The sequence below is a fragment of the Pygocentrus nattereri genome, chromosome 19 (genome assembly GCF_015220715.1).
Source record: "Pygocentrus nattereri isolate fPygNat1 chromosome 19, fPygNat1.pri, whole genome shotgun sequence".
In the NCBI taxonomy this organism is placed as follows: Eukaryota; Metazoa; Chordata; class Actinopteri; order Characiformes; family Serrasalmidae; genus Pygocentrus; species Pygocentrus nattereri.
The window spans coordinates 37,102,447-37,124,364 of NC_051229.1; the positions used below are offsets into that span (position 1 = coordinate 37,102,447).

Below are 21,918 nucleotides of genomic sequence, written 5' to 3' on the forward strand. Positions count from 1 at the left end.
TCAGTAAATCAGTAAAGACATGCATTCACGATAATCACGCACATGCAGAACGGACGCTTTCCGATAGGGAATGTAATCGGATACAAGAACTTACATGGTTATTATTCTTCTATTTAATGGATTATTTACAGGGTATCAGCCGATTATTCAGTACTGTGGACCAGACGTAAGATATGGTTTCTACAAAATCTACATGAACACCTGTGAATTGTCATCACGATCGCCAAGCATTCAATGGGAGAAAAACAATTAGTCTGACGGCTCATTTGTAAGCAACATGATTAAAGAACGCTTGATTAGGATGCAGTGGAAATATCACTAAACACAATGCATTAATGGAGCAGTTGTCTTTCACAGAGGCCAAAAAACATAATTGCCCACAGCTTGAAACAAAAAGCCCTGAGAAAGGAGAAAGAACAAAAGTGTAGAGACCCTACAAATGGCTTGAGGCACGGAGCCAACTGCTGCAAAAGAACCTGAAAAAAAAAAATATTTAGCACGTTCAAACTGCTGTTAAGCTTTCTGGAAGTAAGTGGCAACATCTAAATAACTAAAATGGCGCAAACAAAAAGTCCTACTTTGAGACCTGAAATGTTTACATAGTGTACACACTGTGGTATGGCTGTAGGTTTACTAAATTAAAGACTATTTAAAAGGCCCATATTTTAAAGACATTACAATTTATGCATTTTATGGACCACTTATGACAGTTTCATGTAGCAGAACCACCATAATTAATTTTTCCATGATAATTTTCCAAAGTTTCTTTATGCCTCAAAAATACACAGGCTGCTTTTGTTACTGTTCCTCTAGCTCAGTTCTGATTGGCTGGCCACTGCAAAAATGGGATGATCTGCAGTTTAGCTTCCACATGCACACTGTCCACTGTCAGAAATAAAGGTTCTGTGCAGGTACAAACAATGTAAATGTTCCTTTAAAAGGTACAACAGAGAACCTTAAATCGGTTTTTCCAGGTGAAAAGTTTGTATTTGTATCTTTTCATAAGCAAATGTTTTAAAACCGAACAGTAGAATAAAAGCCTGGAGGTGAGACGGGGTGTGTGGAGGCAGTACAGCTTAGAACAGATCATTTCAATGGATTATGGTTCAGTTATGCTCCCTGACTAAAGGTACTGAGATGGAGCCTTGAGGGTTCCACCCCAGTGACAGCTCTGTACCTTTTTTGTTAAGAGTGCATGGACCTGGGAGAGACAGTAGGTTCTGAGACTCGCAACCTCTCCGATGCAATGTCTGAATACTACTTTAAGCTCTTCTGTTTAAATAAAAATAAATAAAAAGTAAGGACATTAAGTTTGTCCATGATCCATAACTAAAGGCCTGTGCCAAATCATTTTGAGACAACGGATTTTAAAATGGCAAGAAACAACAAACAACTGTCCCAGATGAGAATGCAGAATTGCTAATCAAGTACTACACATCTAATATATTGACCATCTTTAAATGATGCAGGACATACAAAAAGTGTGCATTTAAAATGATCACCAGGATCCGTCCACCGTGACCACTTTCTGGTCATGCCTGGTAGGAAAGTGCAAACCCGAAGGATCCCTGGCTAATCATTCAACTCCAGGCAGATAGCAAGAAGCCTCAAGAAACAAAGCAGTGCTGTGCAAGCCATCCATCATGCTCTGCATGTTTATGTAAAGTGACAGGAGCTCAGGATGAGGAACCGTCATTAGTTTGCATACCAGCCCAGCTTTTGTTTCCTATGAACTTTGGAATATGTTCACTGTGAACGCCAACACTTGCCTGTGAAGAGGTTTGTATAGTTAACAGTGAGATTTTAAAGCTAAGAATACACATTTATTCCTGCATGTTGTGCCTTCGTAATGTTTGCACTGCAAGATTTATAACCATTTAAAAAGGTGAGTAACATCATATTGCGGATATCAGTAGTTAAATAGGGTTTCATATTTTTTGCTTGATTTCAGAACATATTTATCCCTGGATTTTTAGTGCAGTACAGTATTAGTACTCAGCTTTTTGACAGTATGTTTTTTCTGCCACTCTCGTGTTTTTTTTGCCTGTTCCAATTAATCATATCTTTAAAAAAAATAGTCTATCATGAAGACGCAAGTGTCATCCTTTCACAAGTTTTGCATCCCTGCATGAAAACAGCCAGCTGCTTTGATCCTACAAACGTCAATTCATGACTACACAGGAACGCACTACCACAGAGACCACTGGGAAGCAAGCGGGAAGGTAATTACCCACCTGTCTGCAGCGGCCAGTCGGTCTTCTGGAAGAGAGAACATGCAACCCATAGCCTCAGAGTAGCAGGAAGGCAGCAAAACCACAGCAACAGGATACAACAGCTCAACAAGCGCAGGTCCACAAGAGGAATGAAGGGCAGCCACACATCACTACGTCATTCATATGACGTGTACGACAATTTCTTCCTCATGTTTAGGAAAAAAAAAAAAAAAGGAGAATTTCTAAATAAAGATGGACCCAGTTGAGGTCGAATGCGAAGAGAACTTCTTCAAACAGTGCAAATGCTAGTCGGAGATCGGACGTGATTTATCCAGTAGAATAGATCCAAAAATAAACAAATAAAAGGAGCTCTGAATCCCTAAGACGAGAAAGCTTCTTCCAAAGTATCCAGAAACACAGAGAATGTCAACAGTGAAATCCAGAGGAGAGGACTAGCCAAGGCTGAGGAGAGAGCAGCATCAGAGCATACTGTTCAGAAACCATGCCCTGCGTCACTGACGACTGTGACGAAAGGAGCAGGCTGCATGCTTTCTATACTCCCTCACTCGCTCGCTTACCATCCACAGGCGCCAGCAACATCTGGCAACCACAAAGGCTGTTATGGTGGGAAAGAAACCTAGACCGCTTAATGAAACATCCCATAAAAGCCAGCACGCTGGCGCACACCAGCGCGCAAATAAATACTGACTCAAAATCAAAACCAAAGGGGACCTCACCAGATCCTGCCCCCGTTTTTTCCAGCGTTTGAGCCGCATGGAAAAAAGCACAGAAAGAAAAGCACAATGTCTGCAGTTCTGTCACCCTGGCAACAGTTATAAGAATGACAACGTTGCTGCATTTGTGAGAAGAATGACTGAATGTCCCCTTGCGCTTGGACGCCCGCCCCTCACTCAACATTAACCCGGGGTGCCCATTGGATCACCGGAGGAACGGAGGGACTCTGACTGCCATGGCAACCTCATCTGTCATAAGAGGACTCTCCGGTGACAAGCCAGGCCCTGCGCCATTCAGGGAAGTGGCGAAAGCAAATTAGAGATGGTCTCGGACGGAGAAAGGAAGCAGGCAGAAAAAACAGAAAGGGAAATAGAATGGGGGGCTTGTCTCTCGGCTCAACTTTCCACCTTAAGAGAAAGCGCTGGCTGGCCTTTTACGCTCACGCTCTCCAGGGAACGGTAAAAAAAAAAAAAAAAAACGAGGTTCTGGGACACAAACTAAAAGGGGGGGGTGGGCTGGGGTGTAGAGGCTCAGTACAAGATGCACTCTCTTTAACGAGGAACAAGAACGGAAACAGTATGGGGGCAGGGACTGAACCCAGGCACAAACTAGAGTTTTCACTCGCTCCATTCCTCTGAGATCCCAAGAGAATATGTGGTTTTACTTTCCTGCACAGACTTCACTGCAGTCTAACAAAGATCCTCCCCACTAAATAGAGGGAACGAGAGGAGAAAGAAGAAAAAGAAAAAAAAAAGAAAAAGAAAGACTTGTCTTCGGGCTGATCAAGTCATGCCTGCGTGCATTTTCACATGTGCTCAATGGGGGGGTGTGAGAGAGAGAGAGAGAGAGAGCTAGGTTGTGAGTGAGTGAGAGGGAGAGAGAGCTAGGTTGTGAGTGAGTGAGTGAGTGAGTGAGTGAGTGAGTGAGTGAGACCTTCAACGGGCCTTTAAACAGGGTTCCCATTCACATTAGGCCTCTTGGTGCATTCAAAGGATTTAAAAGTAAGTGTTTATATCAGAAAAATAGAAGCGTCGACCAAAAAGCTGTTTTGTTTTAAGAAAAAAAACCTTGTGTATCACCATTAGTTATATCATCACCACACCATATCATCTTTCCTTATTTAAAAAAAAAGATAAAGTTTGAGATAAAAATCAAATAATCCTCCCAAGTGGACTGAAAACATAGGATATGGGTGCTTTAACCTGGATTAGGGTTACCGGGGCCTCACCCTGGAGCCAGGCCTGGGGGAGGGGCTCCTTGGCGAGCGCCTGGTAGCCGGGCCTTTACCCATGGGTCCCGGCCGGGCTCAGCCCGAAAGAGCTACATGGGACCACTCTCCCATGGACCCACCACCCGTGGGAGAGGCGCCTATTGGGGTCCGGTGCAAAGTGGATCAGGTGCCGGCCGAAGGTGGGGGCCTTGGCATTCCGATCCTTGGCTAAGAAACTGGCTCTCGGAACATGGAACTTGACCTCTCTGGCAGGGAAAGAGCCCGAGCTAGTGTATGAGGTTGAGAGATACCAACTAGATATAGTTGGGCTCACCTCAACACATGGCAGCAGCTCTGGAACAGACGCTCTCGAAAGGGGTTGGACTTTATTCTATTCTGGAAGCATTGGGCAGGAGCGGGCTTACTCATAGCTCCCCGGCTCAGTGCCTGTACGTTGGGGTTTTCTCCGGTTCCCTGCGCCTTTGGGTAGGGGAATGGGCTCTGACTGTTGTCTGTGCTTATGCACTGAACGGCAGTTTGGAGTACCCGGGTTTCTTGGAGACCCTCCAGGGGGTACTGGAAAGTGCCCCATGTGGGGACTCCATTGTCTTGCTGGGTAACTTCAACGCTCATGTGGGCAATGACAGTGAGACCTGGAAGGGCATGATTGGGAGGAACAGCCTCCCCAATCTGAACCCAAGTGGTGTTTTGTTATCTGTGCTTGCCACAGTCTGTCCATAACAAACACCATGTTCGAATACAAAGGTGTGCATAAGTGCACATGGCATCAGGACACCTTAGGCCACAGTTTGTTGATTGATTTCGTAGTTGTGTCATCGGATTTGCGACCATGTGTTTTGGACACCCAGGTGAAGAGAGGCGCGGAGCTGTCAACTGACCATCACCTAGTGGTGAGTTGGATCAGATGGCAGGTGAAAAATACTGGACAGAGCTGGCAGACCCAAACGAGTTGTGAGGATGTGTTGGGAATGTCTGGCAGAGGAACCTACCAAAAAAGATCTTCAACTCCCACATCTGACAAAGCTTCGACCACATACAGAGGGAGGCTGGTGACATCGAGTTCCAGTGGGCCCTGTTCTGTGCCTCCACTCTCAATGCAGCGGATCGGAGCTGTGGCCGCAAGGTCATAGGTGCCTGTCGTGGAAGCAATCCCCGAACCCGTGGTTTGACACTTCAGGTAAAGGAAGCCGTCAAGCTGAAGAAAGAGTCCTATTGGGCCTGGTTGGCTTGTGGGACTCCGGAGGCAAAAGATGGGTACCGAAGGGCCAAGCGGGTCGCGGCTTCAGTGGTTGCTGAGGCTAAAACTCGGGTGTGGGATGAGTTTGGTGAGGTCATGGAGAACGACTATCGACAGGCACAGAGAAGGTTCTGGCAAACCAGCAGGCGACTCAGGAGAGGAAAGCAGTTCCCGACCAACACTGTATACAGTGGGGCTGGGGGGCTGCTGACTTCGACCGGGGACGTCATTGGACGGTGTAAGGAATACTTCAAGGATCTTCTCAATCCCACCAACGATCCTTCCCTAGAGGAGGCAGAGCTTGGAGGTCCGAGCGAGAGTCCGTCCATCACTTGGGCTGAGGTATCCAAGGTGGTTGGAAAACTCCTTGGTGGCAGAGCACTGGGGGTGGATTAGATCCACCCGGAATTCATGAGGGCCCTGGATGTTGTAGGGCTGTCTTGGCCAACACGCATGGACATCTGGGGCAATCCCTCTGGAATGGCAGACCGGGTTGGTGGTCCCGCTTTTAAAGAAAGGGGACCGGAGGGTTTGTTCCAATTATCGGGAGATCACACTTCTCGGCCTACCCGGTAAGGTCTATGCAGGGGTACTGGAGAAGAGGGTCTGACCAATAGTTGAATCTCAGCTACAAGAGGAACAATGCAGGTTTCACCCAGGTCGTGGAACACTGGAACAGCTTTTTAACCTCTCCAGGGTCCTGGAGGGTGCGTGGGAGTTCACCCAACCAATCTACATGTGTTTTGTGGATTTGGAGAAGGCATTCGACCGTGTCCCTCAGCGGATCCTGTGGGGAGTGCTCCGGGAGTATGGGGTGAGGGGCTCCTTGTTACGCGCCATTCAGTCCCTGTCCAAACGGAGCAGGAGCTTGGTTTGTATAGCCAACAGTAAGTCGGTTTGATTTCCAGTCAGGGTTGGACTCCGCCAGGGCTGTCCGTTGTCACCGATTCTGTTCATCACTTTTATGGACAAAATTTCTCGGAACAGCCAAGTGGCGGAGGGTGTCCAGTACAATGGCATCAGGATTTCACGTCTGCTGGTCACCGGGCTCTGCCTTAGAGATAGGGTGAGAAGATCGGTGATCCGGGAGAGGCTTAGAGTAGAGCCGCTGCACCTCCACATTGAGAGAAGCCAGTTGATTGTGAAAACGACTCAACACTTAGCTCATCCAACACATGTAACCATGTGGTTAAAATAATGCAGAACACTATATTTACTGTTCTCAAAGCAGGCAAATGCACTTTAAACATCTTGCAAAACTCACTGCAATCACAATATCTAGCAATATAAATGTTAATGTTAATATAAATGTTTTTTTATTCCATGTCTTGCAGCTCTGCTGCACAGCAGCAGGCAAACACTGCACTGATATAATCAGAATAACCCAAAGTACAAAACCAAAGAGAAACAGTCTGTCAGCAATCCGCAAAGATGAGATGAACAGATTGTGTTTAATGTGCAGACGAGAAAGAAACTATGCATAAAAAAAGCATGGCTGTGTTATAAGGCAGACAGTAAAGTGTGACAGTTTCACCCACATTTGATTAAATGTTTTATACTTTTCTACTACGAAATAATAAGTGCCTTTTTTGTTAAAACTCCAAAGAGGAACTTGCTTTATTTATTTATTTATTTGTGTATTTTGGATTTTTACCCAAATTTCTCCCCAATTTAGTCGTTTCTAATTCCACCCACTAGTTAGGACCCAATCACGCGATACTATCAATGCTAGGAGGGCGAAGGCAGCACAGGTCTTTTGAAACTGCTGCTCACGCAATGTCACCGCACAGCTGAACGAGCAAAACGACCAAAGCGCCAACTGCCAGACCTGTTACATCAGCTAAGAGACGCCTGCGCTGACTAGCATTGCGTTGAGTGATGGGGGGGAGAAGAGGGGCCATCATACCCACCGAAAGACAGCGAGACCAGTTGTGCGCTCTTGGACTCCTGGCAAGAGTTGCATTGAGTATGTAGAAAAAAAAAAATAAAATACAATACAATGGGTGTGCGCCACCGAGTCGCTCTGTAAAGACTGTGATAATAATACTTTACGTCTCAGAAACAGTATTAATTCATTTCACACAATCATTTATCATACTTTCCTTACTGCTTAGAATTAAACAGGCTGCACTGTATTGTGCCTTAGTCTGGCCTGAAACACCTTATACCTTCAGCATGAACGGGCCCGGGCTGAAATACTACAAGCTGAATTTTTTTTCTTGAAAGATATGAAATATTTTAACAGTGTTTACATAAATCTTTCATTATGGTCAGTGTTTTAATATGCATCTTTTGCACATGTACAAAAGATGCTGAAAGATACTGTGGCATACTCATTTTTAAGTAACCAAACATCTAATATATAAAACCTAGGTTGATTCGGTTTACCGATACTAATGTATGTGCAAAGTGGACTGTGTGGCTATATTATCTACTAAAATAGACGTTTTCGAATATTACTCATACTCATACGTTGATGTGTAAAAAAGAAAAGCTGGACCTGGACATCCGCACTAAGGACACAGCTAAAAAGATAAATGCTGACCTGTGAGACCAGAAATTAATATTTAAAAAAACAAAAACAACAAAAAAAAAAACGTTTGCACAAACTTTTGTCATTTCACACAACCAGACTATACGCTCAAATCTGACATGAGCTCTTTTGCAATCAGATATGTCCTCACTGAGACTGGCAGTTGAGGAGAAAAGCCCTTGGAAACAGGGTATACAGGGTTTCTTTAGAAAAAGAGATTTGGTTACATGCATGAAATTACCTAAAAGCAACTGGCACGTTGGCTATTTCCCTGGGAGCTAAAGGCTGAACTTTTCATCACCTCTCTGGGTGTGGAGGACTAATCAATTAAAGGAAGGTAAACGAGGCAGATGTAACGCCAATGTTTGTGCAAAGGTGAGCTGCATTAACAGTGATCAGTGAACTAAACTTGGTACAGCCATAATTCAGTGATCCTGACCTTCGGGTTAAGGGAGGACAAATCAATAGTCTAGTCAGAAACATTCTGACATCGGCTTACTAGAAACTATTTCTCCATGAACTCCAGTGAACTTTGAAGGTTATAGAGCAACTCACATTCACTGTACTCCCCTTCATAATAGTTCCCCAAGTTAATTTAACTGTATATAACACAAATAGAATAACCCTGTTGTTGGAAGGAAACCTCGTATTTCCAACATGGTAACTTTACAGGAGAAGGAAAAAAAACCTAATTCACTTTTAATGTAATTTAATGGAAGCAGACGTCTTTCCGAGTCGTTTTGGGACGTTTCTTTTGTCCGTTCTTCATTAAATTTACAGACAATGTAAAGGACAAGCATTTTCAGATGATGACAATAACTAACAAATTAAATTCCAAAAATCACAACTACTAGAATTCATAAGGCCTTCAGAGAAGGGGAAGGGGGGGGGGGGGTTAAACCCTCAGTCTTTTGAATAGCATAAGCCCCACTTTAAGAGCAGCTTATATAAGTAAAGGAACTCATCAATCTGACACCTCTGAATTACACCAATAATATACAACCCCATTTCCAAAAAAGTTAGGACGCTGTGCAAAATAGAAATAAAAAGAAAATAAATTAATGTGCAAATCATTTAAACCCTATAATTCATTGAAAATACTACAAAGACAACAAATCAAATACAGTCATGAACACTAGCTTTTGAACTGTAACAACATGGATAACAAGCTGAGTGGTCTTTAGCCCGGAGGACACCGTGTCCATGATTTCCAAAAAGAACTTTAGAACTTGTCCACCTCACCTCAGTTCATTTTAAATGGGCTCGGACCCAGAGAAGGTGGCAGCATTTCTGGATTCTGTTTATAGATGGATTCTTCTTTGCGTTTGTTTTAACTTTTATGGATGCATTTATGGATGCAGCGACAAACTGTTTTCACAGTGTTTCCGAGCCCATGCAGTGATTTCCACTATAGAATCATGTCGGTTTTTAATGCAGTGCCATCTGAGGACCCAAATTCACAGCCAGTCAACACTGGTTTTTGGTCATGTCCCCTTGAATACAGAGATTTCTCCAGATTTTCTGAATCTTTTAATGATATTATGTACTGTAGATGATGAAAAGCCAAGTTTCTTTGCCATTTTATGTTGAGAAAAGTTATTCTTGAATTGCTGCACTATTTGCCCACTCATCTTTACTTCTGAAAGACTCCGCCTCTCCGAGATGCTCTTTTATACCAAATCACGTTACTGACCTGCTGCCAATTAACCATCAGATGTTTTGTTAAAGCATTACACAACTTGACCAGCCTTTTGTTGCCCCGTCCCAATTTTTTTGGAATGTGTTGTTGGCATCAAATTCAACAATGGGCAAATATTTGTCAATGAACTATAAAATCTCAGTTTCAACATTTCATATGTTGTCTGAACCATTTTTTTTAAATGAAACATAAGGTTTAAATAATTTGCACATCACTGCATTTTGGTTTTATTTACATTTTGCACAGTGTCCCAACATTTTTGGAATTGGGGTTGTAAAATAAAACCAAATTAAGTTAGATTTGCCTCCCAAAAAAGCTTAAACAATTCACTGAAGTGTCACCTGGCTGTAAATTTTTAAAATCTAGAAAATCCGTAAATGTGTATATCGTTATTTTGTTCTCGTCAGAAAATACCATTTTCATCAAACAAATACATAAAAACACAAAAATACTTGACATTTCAGTGGCTTTTCCATTGCTCTGCTGATAAAACAGATTGCTAATAGGTGGTTTCCATAGTGATATGGCTGCATGCACACGCTCAGTGCATCCAACAACAAAGGCAGCATGGAGCTTCTTTTATACAGTGCTGGGAAACACAGTGGCTCAAAAAAAGCTCCAATTACACAATTACACTGATCCATTTTACTGACCAAACACAGACATGGATGCTCACCAACTACTCAGGTTTTAATCAAAGGGGACAAACCCAAAGACTCGGAATGGTTTTATAAGATTAAAGTTTTCAATATAGAACCTACAGCCCTACAAAAGACCCCACAGCCTTTTTCTCAGATGTTATTTAGGTCTAAGATCCAACAAACAATCTGCACTTACGGAGTTTCAAGCTTCTTAAATTCGGGGATGGCTTCAGTCTTCTTGCGGAACACGACCCAGTAAACGAATAGGCCCACAATAAGGGAGAAGAGGAAGATGTCCAGGTTGCTGAGGAGAGGCTCTCCTTCTTCCATTAGCTCAGGCCCTGCTGAGGCCTCCATCTGTGGGTCTGCCATGTCTGTGAGGAGCTCTGAAAAATGAAAAGAGTTGATGTTGTTAACAGAGAGTCCTTGTAATGAGTAGATTCAGCCACCCACCGCTGATACAGGTGACCAACTGTACTTATGCAGCTACATAAAAAAAACTGGACACTGGAGACTAAGCCTAAGGTCAGCATGCTCAATGCCAAGTGTCAGGTAGAGGGGTATAAAGCTGTGAAGCAGTAGAGCTGTGTTCTCTGGAGTGATGGAGCTCCATCTAAAAGCTTTGGGATGAATTGGAGTGTACAGAATCCAGGACTGACCATCCAACATCAGTACCTGATCTCACTAATGCTCATCTAGTATAAAGCCTTCCCAGGAGAGTAGAGGCTGTTACTACAGCAAAGGAGGATAAACTCACTATTAATACCCTTCATTTCAAAAAGAAATGCTGGTTAAGCACCTGTCTACAAATGTTTGGACTTCTGTACTATAACTATAGTATTGGAAATATAAAAATGCAGGGGTGGCCAATATTCCGAGATATCTGACAACGTGGTGGCCAATAACAATGTGTATACAGAGCCGAATAAACAGTTCAAATGTCAAGGTAAAAGAGCTGTACACACAAGGTACTGCACTGCTGCGATTGTGGGCTCATTAATAACACTAAATTAAATATTATGACATGTTAGTGTTAGAAAAAGTTCGTTAGTGCTGCTCAGATTCATATATTGAATTATATCAGTAATGCTCAAAAATATGACAACTGAGAATTTCTGTCAGTAAAGCACTTTAACTAAGGCTCTGATCTTTTTCTTGAGATACAGATGTGTTCTCAGTGTGAACAGCAACAACACATTGAATCTGACATTTTCAGTTCCAGTCTGGGTTTCCATACGTGGCGCTGAAATCCAATACATATCCAATATGCGACAAGGCAACTTGGTCTGATCGGAATTCAAGCAACTTCTACATCAACCCAACTCGACGTTCGTCATAATCTCATACTGCTGAGGGCTCAAACAGGCGTTATCTGTACAAAACTAAACTAGAAGATACTTTTCCAACCAGCTCTGTGATGGAAGAGATCTCGAACCAAATATCGTGCCGTTTTCAGTCGATGCGTTCAGGGTGATTCTGACTGCATGTCACTTTAGTGTTAATTTCAGGACCTTCTTATGTTTATATTTTTTTATTACTCCATTTTTCTACAGCGAATGTTTATTTTTACGATTAGTGTGATTATTTTTTTTTTTTTTAAGTGTATTTAAATTCACACTTTTCCTGTTTACCGCCAGTTTAATGTTATTTGTACTCCATGGGGTCCGAGAGTAACGCAATTTCAGTACACTGTGTGTCCTGTACATCTTGTAGTACTGACAATAAAAGCTGACTTGTCTCGATTGGACCTGATGAGCTCTCGACCATCTGAACTTCTTATTAGCTCATGTGGTGCTGGCAAAGATTAAACTGAAGCATGTTCTTTTGCGCATGCAAGTTGAGGTGCAATCTGTTTAGACTAATGTCAGATATAAAGCATATTGAGGACAGGCAAAAAAATTGGCATGCACCCTCTGGATGCTACACTGGATAAACAGAGAAGCACATTCAACGGCCGCCTGTTACAACTGCGCCGTGTGAGATCTTTCTTACCTACTGCTATAAGGCTCTACGGCGATTCTCCTTACTGCAGAGACACTACTGATCTCCTGCTGTCTGAAATGTGCTGAACCACATCACTGTATCAACTCTCCAATTATTAATACACACTGCGCAATATATCACAACTATTACTATAATGACACTTTCACTATGCACTTTACTTTATACTGTAATACTGATGCAACTCAGAGTTAGTCATGTCTATAATGTGCTGTTAGACTACCTCATACCACTCAGTGCCTGCTGTCTGTAAATACAGCGAATCTGTATCATATGCCATGTAAATATGTAAATAGATATACTTTGTTTTATTTCTGTTGTACTGCAACTTATGTCTCAATTTATTTCTAGTATTGTTTTGTATTTCTCTGCATAGTTTATAACACACTGCAATTTCCCTCTGGGATCAATACATTTGTTTGTTTCTTTGTTCATTTCTTCCTTCATTCTTTCTTAATTAATTAATGATCAATAATGATTGTAGACTCTAATCTAAAAGAACAGACTATTCATCTACGTCAGGCTCTAATCGCCAAACTACCCAACCAAAAACTAACCAAAATGTACAACACTATTCTACAATCTTTTTAAATAAATAAATAAATAAAAAAACGTGAGACATATGCATTCTTCTCACAACCTCACCGGCCTTCATGTAACGGCCATCTGGAATAATCACTGGACACTAGGGCTGTATATGGACGTAAGACACAATGTTCAATAAGCAGTAATGAAATATTAAAATGGTGTGCCTCTGACTGGATCTCACTAGTTCATATGCTTTTTTTGGATGTGTAAACGAAAACCTAACCTCTCATTTAAGCAAACAGCAAAATAACAAAAGCAGTATATACTATTGTGCTATAAAAAAAATGTGAAAATAATAAAAATAAATGAAAAATAAACGAGACACAGCCAGCCTTTTCAATAAAGGCTACAAAAATATATTTATATTTTTTATACAGAGATATTAATGAATGAATGAATGATAAATACCAATTTGTTTAGTTACTAAATATGTTTGTTATGACAGTAGCCCTTACTGCCTCACACAGTTAAAACAGAACCATCATAATGTCTGATGTGTTTTTACAGGCTTTTAGTTTAAGATGGAGGTGTTTTTTTAAGCTCTGCACTCTGTAACCAACTGTACAGCCTAATGGTTAAGTCACTTTTCCTCCACCTATATGAAGAGAGTTCAATTCCAATGCAGGGAAACACTCATTAAGCTTCTAATGGCCTGTGCCAGGTGTATAAGGTCAACCTTATACAACAAAGTGCATTCTTTGTAAAAAAACATTAAAGGCTGTGCATAACTGCAATTTTATCACAGTAAGCGTGAACTGTTCCCTGTGATCACATGAAATATGACAACTTATTTTCTGAAAAATTAATTTATTATGAGTAATAATCGACATACACAGGTATTCTGCCAAGAAATGCAATTCCTTTAGAGTACGGTATCATCGCCGGTCACCATGGACCACTGAATGAGGAGAACGTTTGGTCGCCCATCGCCATATACGGTCGTGATTTTATGAATTTTTAAACTTTTTGTCGTATAACAGTGAACATGATATCACAGCACTGTTTAATCCAAAATCCTTCACTTTATAAGTACTTTTTGGTCACCAAATCACCACCATGAGCCTTATTTAGCACCAATACAGTAGCGTCGCTCTTCTCACGCTGGGGCGGAATCTCAAATGATGCCCAGCTCCCTATATAGTGCACTATGTAGGAGTTTAAATACTGGATCCTGCAGCCCAACAGAGCAAAACAGAGCTAAGAAAGAGTCATTTGGGACTCGGACACATCCAAACTGATGATTTGTCTGTAGAGGCTAGACTCTCCAAACTATCAAAGCTAGTAAGTACGGAGCCGTTTGGGTTTGACGCGACTTCTGACTAAAACCTGAATGCTTAAAGCAAACTATCCATTTTATAATAGGCACTAAACAGCTGTGTAGTTCAATTCATTTCCCTTTTCTGCTCGGATCAAGCCAGGCTGCTTCACCAGAAGATACCACCAACTGAAAACTTGGCCTGGAGGCCGTTCTCACTGAATTCCAATGAGCTATTACTGACAATAATACAAGAATAGAATATCGAAATCGTTGCCGTCATCAATGAGACGTTATGTGAGGGCAAAACTGGTTTTTTCTGCTTTCAACCAGAATTAGAAAGCAGACCAGAAGTCAACCGACAAACTGTGGGCACATCAGGTGATGTGGAAATCTGCTCTCACTGTACAGTGTGATCACTGAACTCTAACAGGAATTTCTGGCCACTGAAAAAAATCGATTTCCTCTCCGCCCCTGCACTGAAACGTCAGCATAGATACGCTAAAGAACTCTTACGCAAAATGCTGGAGTATGGTTTTGAGTGATTTGATTCAGCTTAGTCATGCTCTCAACATTGTCTTCGGTAGCGCTGAGCGATTCCTGTTTCTCACAGGCTTTTCAGTTTCACCAATATTTTTTGTGACCTACAGTACAGTGCAAATTAGGAAATTCTACTTCAAAAAGCTACTAATGTGGGCACCTTTACTTGCACAGAAAAAGCAACCATTGGACTAAATATGAACCAAGTTAGCACATATTTATTTATTTATTGAACATCATTTATTTTGAATGGTATTTATCTCATGAACGTCTCCTTGAAGAAGCCCAATATTATTTGTTGTTTTTGTCCAACACTTGGGTTTGGCTGATTGATGCTATGGTGTTAAATGGGGAGCTGCCTAGTTGGGGTGGATAATATGATGATGTTTTATCATTATAGCCATAGAGTTTGTCACAATATCCTTTTCTAAGCATTCTGTGGATATAATTTACTACGTAGTAGTAAGTACTATGTACTGTAACACTAACTAAATGTTCCATTACAAAGTGACCACAGTGGCCTGTTTAACTTGATTTAGCTCAGTTCAATTTGTAAATTACTGAATAAAAATCGTAATAAGTGTATTCAGATACTTTTTCATGTGTGACATTACAGGTTCTACTGTATTAAACTTATTAAAGCTCAGAAAAACTAAATATGGTGGTGCACATTGTGTATCGTGATATATTTTTTGCCATATCGCCACCCTACTGCTGACGGGATTTACCAAATCTATGAAGCAGCTGGATGCGTCCAAAATCTGGAACCAAATTTTGTTTTCCCTAACCAACAGACAAGAAATCAACTAGTGTCTTTTCGTTTTAAATTCTTACGTTTTATAGTATTTGTTTGCATTTATTCTACCGACATATTGTATTGTTTCCAAGCAAACACACAATAAACAAGATAGTTTTTAAAAGTGCTTAGGTGTCTACAACGTTTGCAAAGGACTATATTGACTGAATATTTTACCTCGATTAAAATTAATGAACGATTTTTTTGTTTTTTTTCCCCCCCTCATAGCTCACTGACGAGGTGTGTACTGTAAATATCCTCTGCAATGCTTAATGTAAATCGTCTCAACAGCCAGATCGGAATCAATGCGACTGTTACCTCAATCCAGCTCGACATTCATCATAACTTTGCGCTGCTGAGACCTCAAACATTGAGGATGATATTTCTGAGAAAAATTAAATGCATCCAAAAGCCTCCACGTTTGAAGAGATTTCAGTAGGTGAGGCTTCATGATGGCTCCTGTGATGCTGGTAAAGATGAAGCTGATCCTCCCAAAGTGAGTGGCGTTCATTGGCAGTCGTGATTGTTCACCGTGATTGTTACACGGCCTTAGTGTTCATGTCGCAGAGTGGGGAAGGATTAATTGCCCAGCCATAAAACAGCGTGTCGTTTACTTTCAGTTTGTCTTGAAATAACAGTTTAAAACCCTTATAAATAAACAGTACGCTTCATTTCAACATGTGCACTTTCCATCTGGTTTGTTTAGCTTTTCTCAAGTTTAAAAAGTTGGAACAAACTCTTTTTATGGCACTCAATCCAACTTAACAGTACTAATTGTGCCCTCTTGGTAATAAATCAGGCAGTTGGCCAGTAAAGTACTGATGCCACCTACAATATCCTTAGAAAAACACACTGTGACAATGTGATGTCATTGACCAGAACCACGATAAACAGCATCTTGTCCAACTCTTAACATTTCTTATGGTGCCGTTTTAAGAAGAAACACAGTCCAAAGCAAAATGTCAGAGGTGTAAAGAACAGTATCAGCACGTGGTGGCCTCATTACCTTGTGTCACCATTTTGACGTAATTTTGAGGTAAGTTGTTTATTTCCTAACAGTCTCAGCTATAAAACACCTCAGCCGGCAAAACAGCTCTGTGGTGAGTTACTCCTGATCACCTTGACGACAATCCTATAGAGTCTTTATCCCGTGGGATACCTTTGCTGCTCCCTAGCGTCAAAATGGGCCTTTTTCTTTAGCTGGAAAAGAGCAGCGTGTTGAAACGTACGCAGACCGCCCTTCTACTGAGTAAACTGAGAGCCCATAATCTACATTTCTGATGTATAGTTTCCACTTTATGTAGAAAGTCAAATTAATTAGAACTAAAAATGGTTGCGTTTATCAGCCTGGGCTGATAACTGCTGTCCTTCAACGTGAATAAGCAGAGCTAAACTGCCCCACATCCAGCTCGTTTTATAAAGTATGAGAATTCAATTCACTTTAGGTGCAAGCATCATGCACAAATGTCTGCATGCAGCTTGGACCTCCATAGAGAAGCCCTGACCGATAGAATGGGATGCTCTACAGCAGCAGCACTGGAGTGATCCAGAACTGACCATCCAACATCAGGACCTGACCTCACTAATGCTCAATCCATCCTCACAGCAATGTTCCGATATCTAGTTTTAGGCTTCCCAGAAGAGTAGAAGCTGTTACTACCCATCATGGACACGCAGTATAACTGAGGAGGCTCAGAGCTGCACACTGCAATCTGACACCACACAATGCATAAGACTAACTTAAACTGTTCCAGCACTGCAGGAACAATAAAACAGAGCCAACAAAATAACTGGTCCAGCTAAAGTGTCTGAGGAATGTGCCCAGCCAGCCAGCCAGAGCTATTAGTGTCCAGATAAGACAACGGCTACTATACACTATACTGCCAAATGTATTCGCTCGTCTGGCTTCACACACATATGAACTTGACTGAGATCCCATTCTTAATCCATAGGGTTTAATATGATGTCGGCCCACCCTTTGCAGCTATAACAGCTTCAACTCTTATGGGAAGGCTTTCCACAAGGGTTAGGAGTGTTTACGGGAATTTTTGACCGTTCTTCCTGAAGCGCATTTGTGAGGTCAGACACTGATGTTGGACGAGAAGGCCTGGCTCACAGTCTCCGCTCTAATTCATCCCAAAGGTGTTCTGTGGGGTTGAGGTCAGGACTCTGTGCAGGCCAGTCAAGTTCTTCCACACCAAACTGGCTCATCCACGTCTTTATGGACCTGCTTTGTGCACTGGTGTGCAGTCATGTTGGAGCAGGAAGGGGCCGTCCCCAAACTGTTCCCACAAAGTTGGGAGCATGAAATTGTCCAAAATCTCTTGGTGTTGAAGCTTTAAGAGCTCCTTTCACTGGAACTAAGGCCTGAGCCTAACTCCAAGTCCAGCGGCGGCGCTTTACACCACTGCATTAAACGCTTTGCATTGCGTTTGATTATTCAAGGCTTGGATGCAGCTGCTCGGCCATGAAAACCCATTCCATGAAGCTCTCTATGCTGTTCTTGAGCTGATCTGAAGGCCACTTGGAGTTTGAAGGTCTGTAGTGATTGACTGAGTTGGTGACCTCTGCGCACTATGCCCCTCAGGCTCCACTGACTCTGCTCTGTCATTTTACATGGCCGACCACTTCGTGGCTGAGTTGCTGTCGTTCCCAATCGCTTCCACTTTGTTATAATCCCACTGACAGTGGACTGTGGAATATTTAGTAGTGAGGAAATTTCACGACTGGACTTGCTGCACAGGTGGCGTCCGATCACGGCACCACGCTGGAATTCACTGAGCTCCTGAGAGCGACCCATTCTTTCACTAATGTCTGTAGAAGCAGTCTGCAGGCCGAGGGGCTCGGCTTTATACACCTGTGGCCGTGGAAGTGATTGGAACACCTGAATTAAATGATTTGGATGGGTGAGAGAATATTTTTGGGTCCTTGATAAAGCGCTATATAAAAATAAAGAATATTATTATTATAGTTTATTTTATAGCCAGAATAATTTTCATATATTGTTGTTATACTGTGCCCACAGGGCACAGCTGTTTCCACATGATCTGTATATCTGTAGCAGCCCCGAAAGCAATTATCTTTACATGAGTTCTATCAACATATCTTTTAAAGATAATGGGCCATAGGTTGCCCAAGGTACCTCCCACTGAACGCCATAAAAACGTGAAAAGGTCTACCTACCGAGTACGTTATTGCTCAACACTGTATAACATCATTTGAAACATAGCTAAATTCCTTGGAAAATTCTGACAGTACTTTGTTCTTCCACAGTAAAAAAATTGTTTTCTATTTAGATCAATGAGTTCTATATTAGACTTTTATATTAGATTTCATAAATCGTTCTCTGGATGGTCAAATGTTTCCTCTGACTGATGTTATATAGCACCAAACAGGGTTCTGCTATTGTTAAGATGTCAAGCGCGTAACAGCAGAACCCTCTTGGTGCTATATAGAACCATATACCACACCATTCCCCATCAATCTCAAAAAGCATTGAAGCATGAAATGGTTCTATAGAGAACCCATATATGTAAACAAAGTCATACCGAGGGGTTCGGCGTGGACTGCAAAACACTCCTCAACAGTTTCCACCGTTTTACCCTCATCACCATTCCACTAAAAGACTCGTGTAGGTTCACTCTTGGTTTTAAATAGTGAACAAAATAGCCACATTTGTGTTGTAGTCACGGTGGCCCCTGTTTCAGATCACCGAGAAGTCTCTATCACTCAATCATTTCACACCAAACCACCCTGAATCACTCTGTTTACATCTCAAACAGCGAGTGGTGTAGAAATTTTGAAAAAGTGGTGAAAGTCTCCTTTAACAGAAAAGGTATTGGGGCAATGAGTGGGCTAGCGTTAGCTAGCCAGTTAGCCAGGATAGGTAATCGGGGAGCGCGACTCAGACACTGCGAAACATTTTCTGACTTCTAGTCAGCTGTTTTGTCACTTCAAGCCCATTTAAAACGAAATAAAAACCCACTTAAACCAGCGAAGGACACCGTCAGCTGGCGTGTACCAACGTTGTTTCCTCGCTAGCTCAGCTCGCCACTCGGAGGGCCGGAATAAACACCTGTTTAAGCGAGGATTTCAGTTTGAAATCACAACAAAGCAGCACGGCACGCAAACAAATACAGTCTATCCCGAGCCAGGCTGTGGTGAAAATAAAATAGAACAAAAAAAACACGTAAAATATCACTAAAACCCAAAGCAACTCACCTTCTCACGTCTCTCGCGCTGACAAGTGAGTGCGCTGTAACACGATGTGGAAGCCTGCTGACGTCACGACCTCCACATACAACACAGGCCGAGTCCATTCTGATAGAAAACGAGGGGGGGGGGTTCGCCATCGCAGCACCGTGGATCGTATATACGGTATACTGAATGGAAGAAATATTATAAACATGGTTGAAATGCACAAATCTTGGCCGACCGTGTCCTTTTACTTTGCTTGAAAACAGTATTTTATAAGCTAGACTCTCGCCTTTCCCTACTGTGGACGAATCCACTGTTTTGTAACGTCCCAAGGCCTCTCCGGATTGGTTTCGGCTGCGCAAGCACGTGAAATAAAACCCAAAGTGCAGCCGGTGAGAGGTCAGGGTTATGCAAGCCCTCCTGCAGGTCAGGCTGTCTTCGTCAGGTGGTCTGAAGAGAAGTGATGGCTGAATTCACTGTCCTACATGTACCCAGTACCCATTCCATCACAATACATGAAAAGTAACATATTCAGAGAACATTTTCAATATTTTAATAATACATCTTGTTAAGGTACTTTTTTTTACTTAATTACTTACTTTAAAACAATGTACTCTGGAAGCCAGCTTCCACAACTGTAAAAAAAAACATATAGCCGTTTGGTAAGTTAAAACAATGAGAAAGTTTTCCATGATAACGACTTAATATCTCATAATTATAACTCAGCAACTCATAATTATGACTTTGCATCTGACGCCTGTGACATAGAACCTCATAATCATTGACTTAGTCTCATGGTTATGAGATGCTAAGCAATTATTATGAGATGCTAAGTCATAATTATGAGAGACCGGATCATAATTATAAAATTTCACATCATAATTATGAGATTCCAAGTCATTATTATGAGATATAGAGTCATAATTATAAAATTCCATATCATAATTCTGAGATGCTAAGTCATAATTATGAGAGACTGGGTCATAATTATAAAATTTCACATAATAATTATGAGATATTAAGTCATAATTATAAAATTCCATATCATAATTATGAGATACTGAGTCATAATTATAAAATTCCATGTCAAACTTATGAGATGCTAAGTCATAATTATGAGATACCGAGTCATAATTATAAAATTCCATGTCATAATTATGAGATACTGAGTCATACTTATAAAATTCCATGTCAAACTTATGAGATGCTAAGTCATAATTATGAGATACCGAGTCATAATTATAAAATTCCATGTCATAATTATGAGATACTGAGTCATACTTATAAAATTCCATGTCAAACTTATGAGATGCTAAGTGATAATTATGAGATACTCAGTCATAATTTTGGGTGTTGAAGTGAAGAGGGCAATGACCTACAGGTATCTCAGGCTGCAACTGGATGATAGGTTGGACTGGTCAGCCAACACAGACATCCTGTACAGGAAGGGTCAAAGCAGGCTCTACTTCGTGAGGAGGTTGATGTCCTTTAACATCTGAAGGAAGCTCCTGCAGATGTTCTAGCAGACCATGGTTGCCACCTGTCTTTTTTATGCTGTGGTGTGCTGGGGAGGAAACATAAAAAGGAGAGACGAGATGTGACTGGACAAGCTGTTCAGCTGAGTGGGGTCAGTGGTTGGTACGGAACTGGACTCTGTGGACAAGGTGGCTGAGGGAAGGATATTACACAAACTGCTCTCCATTATGGAGGATGATGGCCACCTACTGCACACCATCATCATGGACAGGAGGAGCATGTTTAGTGGCAGGTTGCTGTCACAGAGCTGCTCAACCGACAGATTCAGGAGATCCTTTGTCCCCAGAGCCATCAGGCTCTTCAACTCTTCCCAGGGGGACCAGCAGAGAAGGGTGGAGAGAGAGGAGGACTGAATCTGAATCTCATGCTTATCTTGTGCTTCTCTATTCATCTGCACATACAGACAGCGTGACTCCACAACCCACACAAGTGGCTCAGGTAGTGCAGCTCATCCAGGATGGCACATCAATGCGAGCTGTCCAGAGGCTGGAGGCATTACCAGGAGACAGGCCAGCACACCAGGAGATGTGGAGGAAGCCGTAGGAGGGCAACAACCCAGCAGCAGGAACGCTACCTCCACCTTGTGAGACCATATGCTGGTGCGGTTGGCCCTGGGTTCCTCCTAATGCAGGACAATGCTAGACCTCATGTGGCTGGAGTGTGTCAGCAGTTCCTGCAAGATGAAGGCATTGAAGCTATGGACTGGCCCACCCACT

At 42.0% G+C, this 21,918-nt stretch overlaps 1 protein-coding gene across 2 annotated transcripts in view; it reads right to left on the reverse strand.

Moving 5' to 3' along the window:
• porb (P450 (cytochrome) oxidoreductase b) overlaps positions 1-19,777 on the reverse strand; it is a 39,656-nt gene extending 19,879 nt beyond the window's left edge. The window contains exons 1-2 of one of the 2 annotated variants that reach the window (XM_017691878.2): positions 19,691-19,777; positions 10,486-10,675 (exon numbers count right to left, since the gene is read on the reverse strand). In XM_017691878.2, coding sequence (XP_017547367.1) covers positions 10,486-10,661 — 176 coding nt within the window. In that variant the 5' untranslated portion in view covers positions 10,662-10,675; positions 19,691-19,777. Of the gene's footprint in view, positions 1-2,234; positions 2,816-10,485; positions 10,676-19,690 lie in introns of those variants that run through there. The other variant, XM_017691879.2, reaches the window with a different exon arrangement.
• Between the last annotated feature and the right edge of the window lie 2,141 nt (positions 19,778-21,918).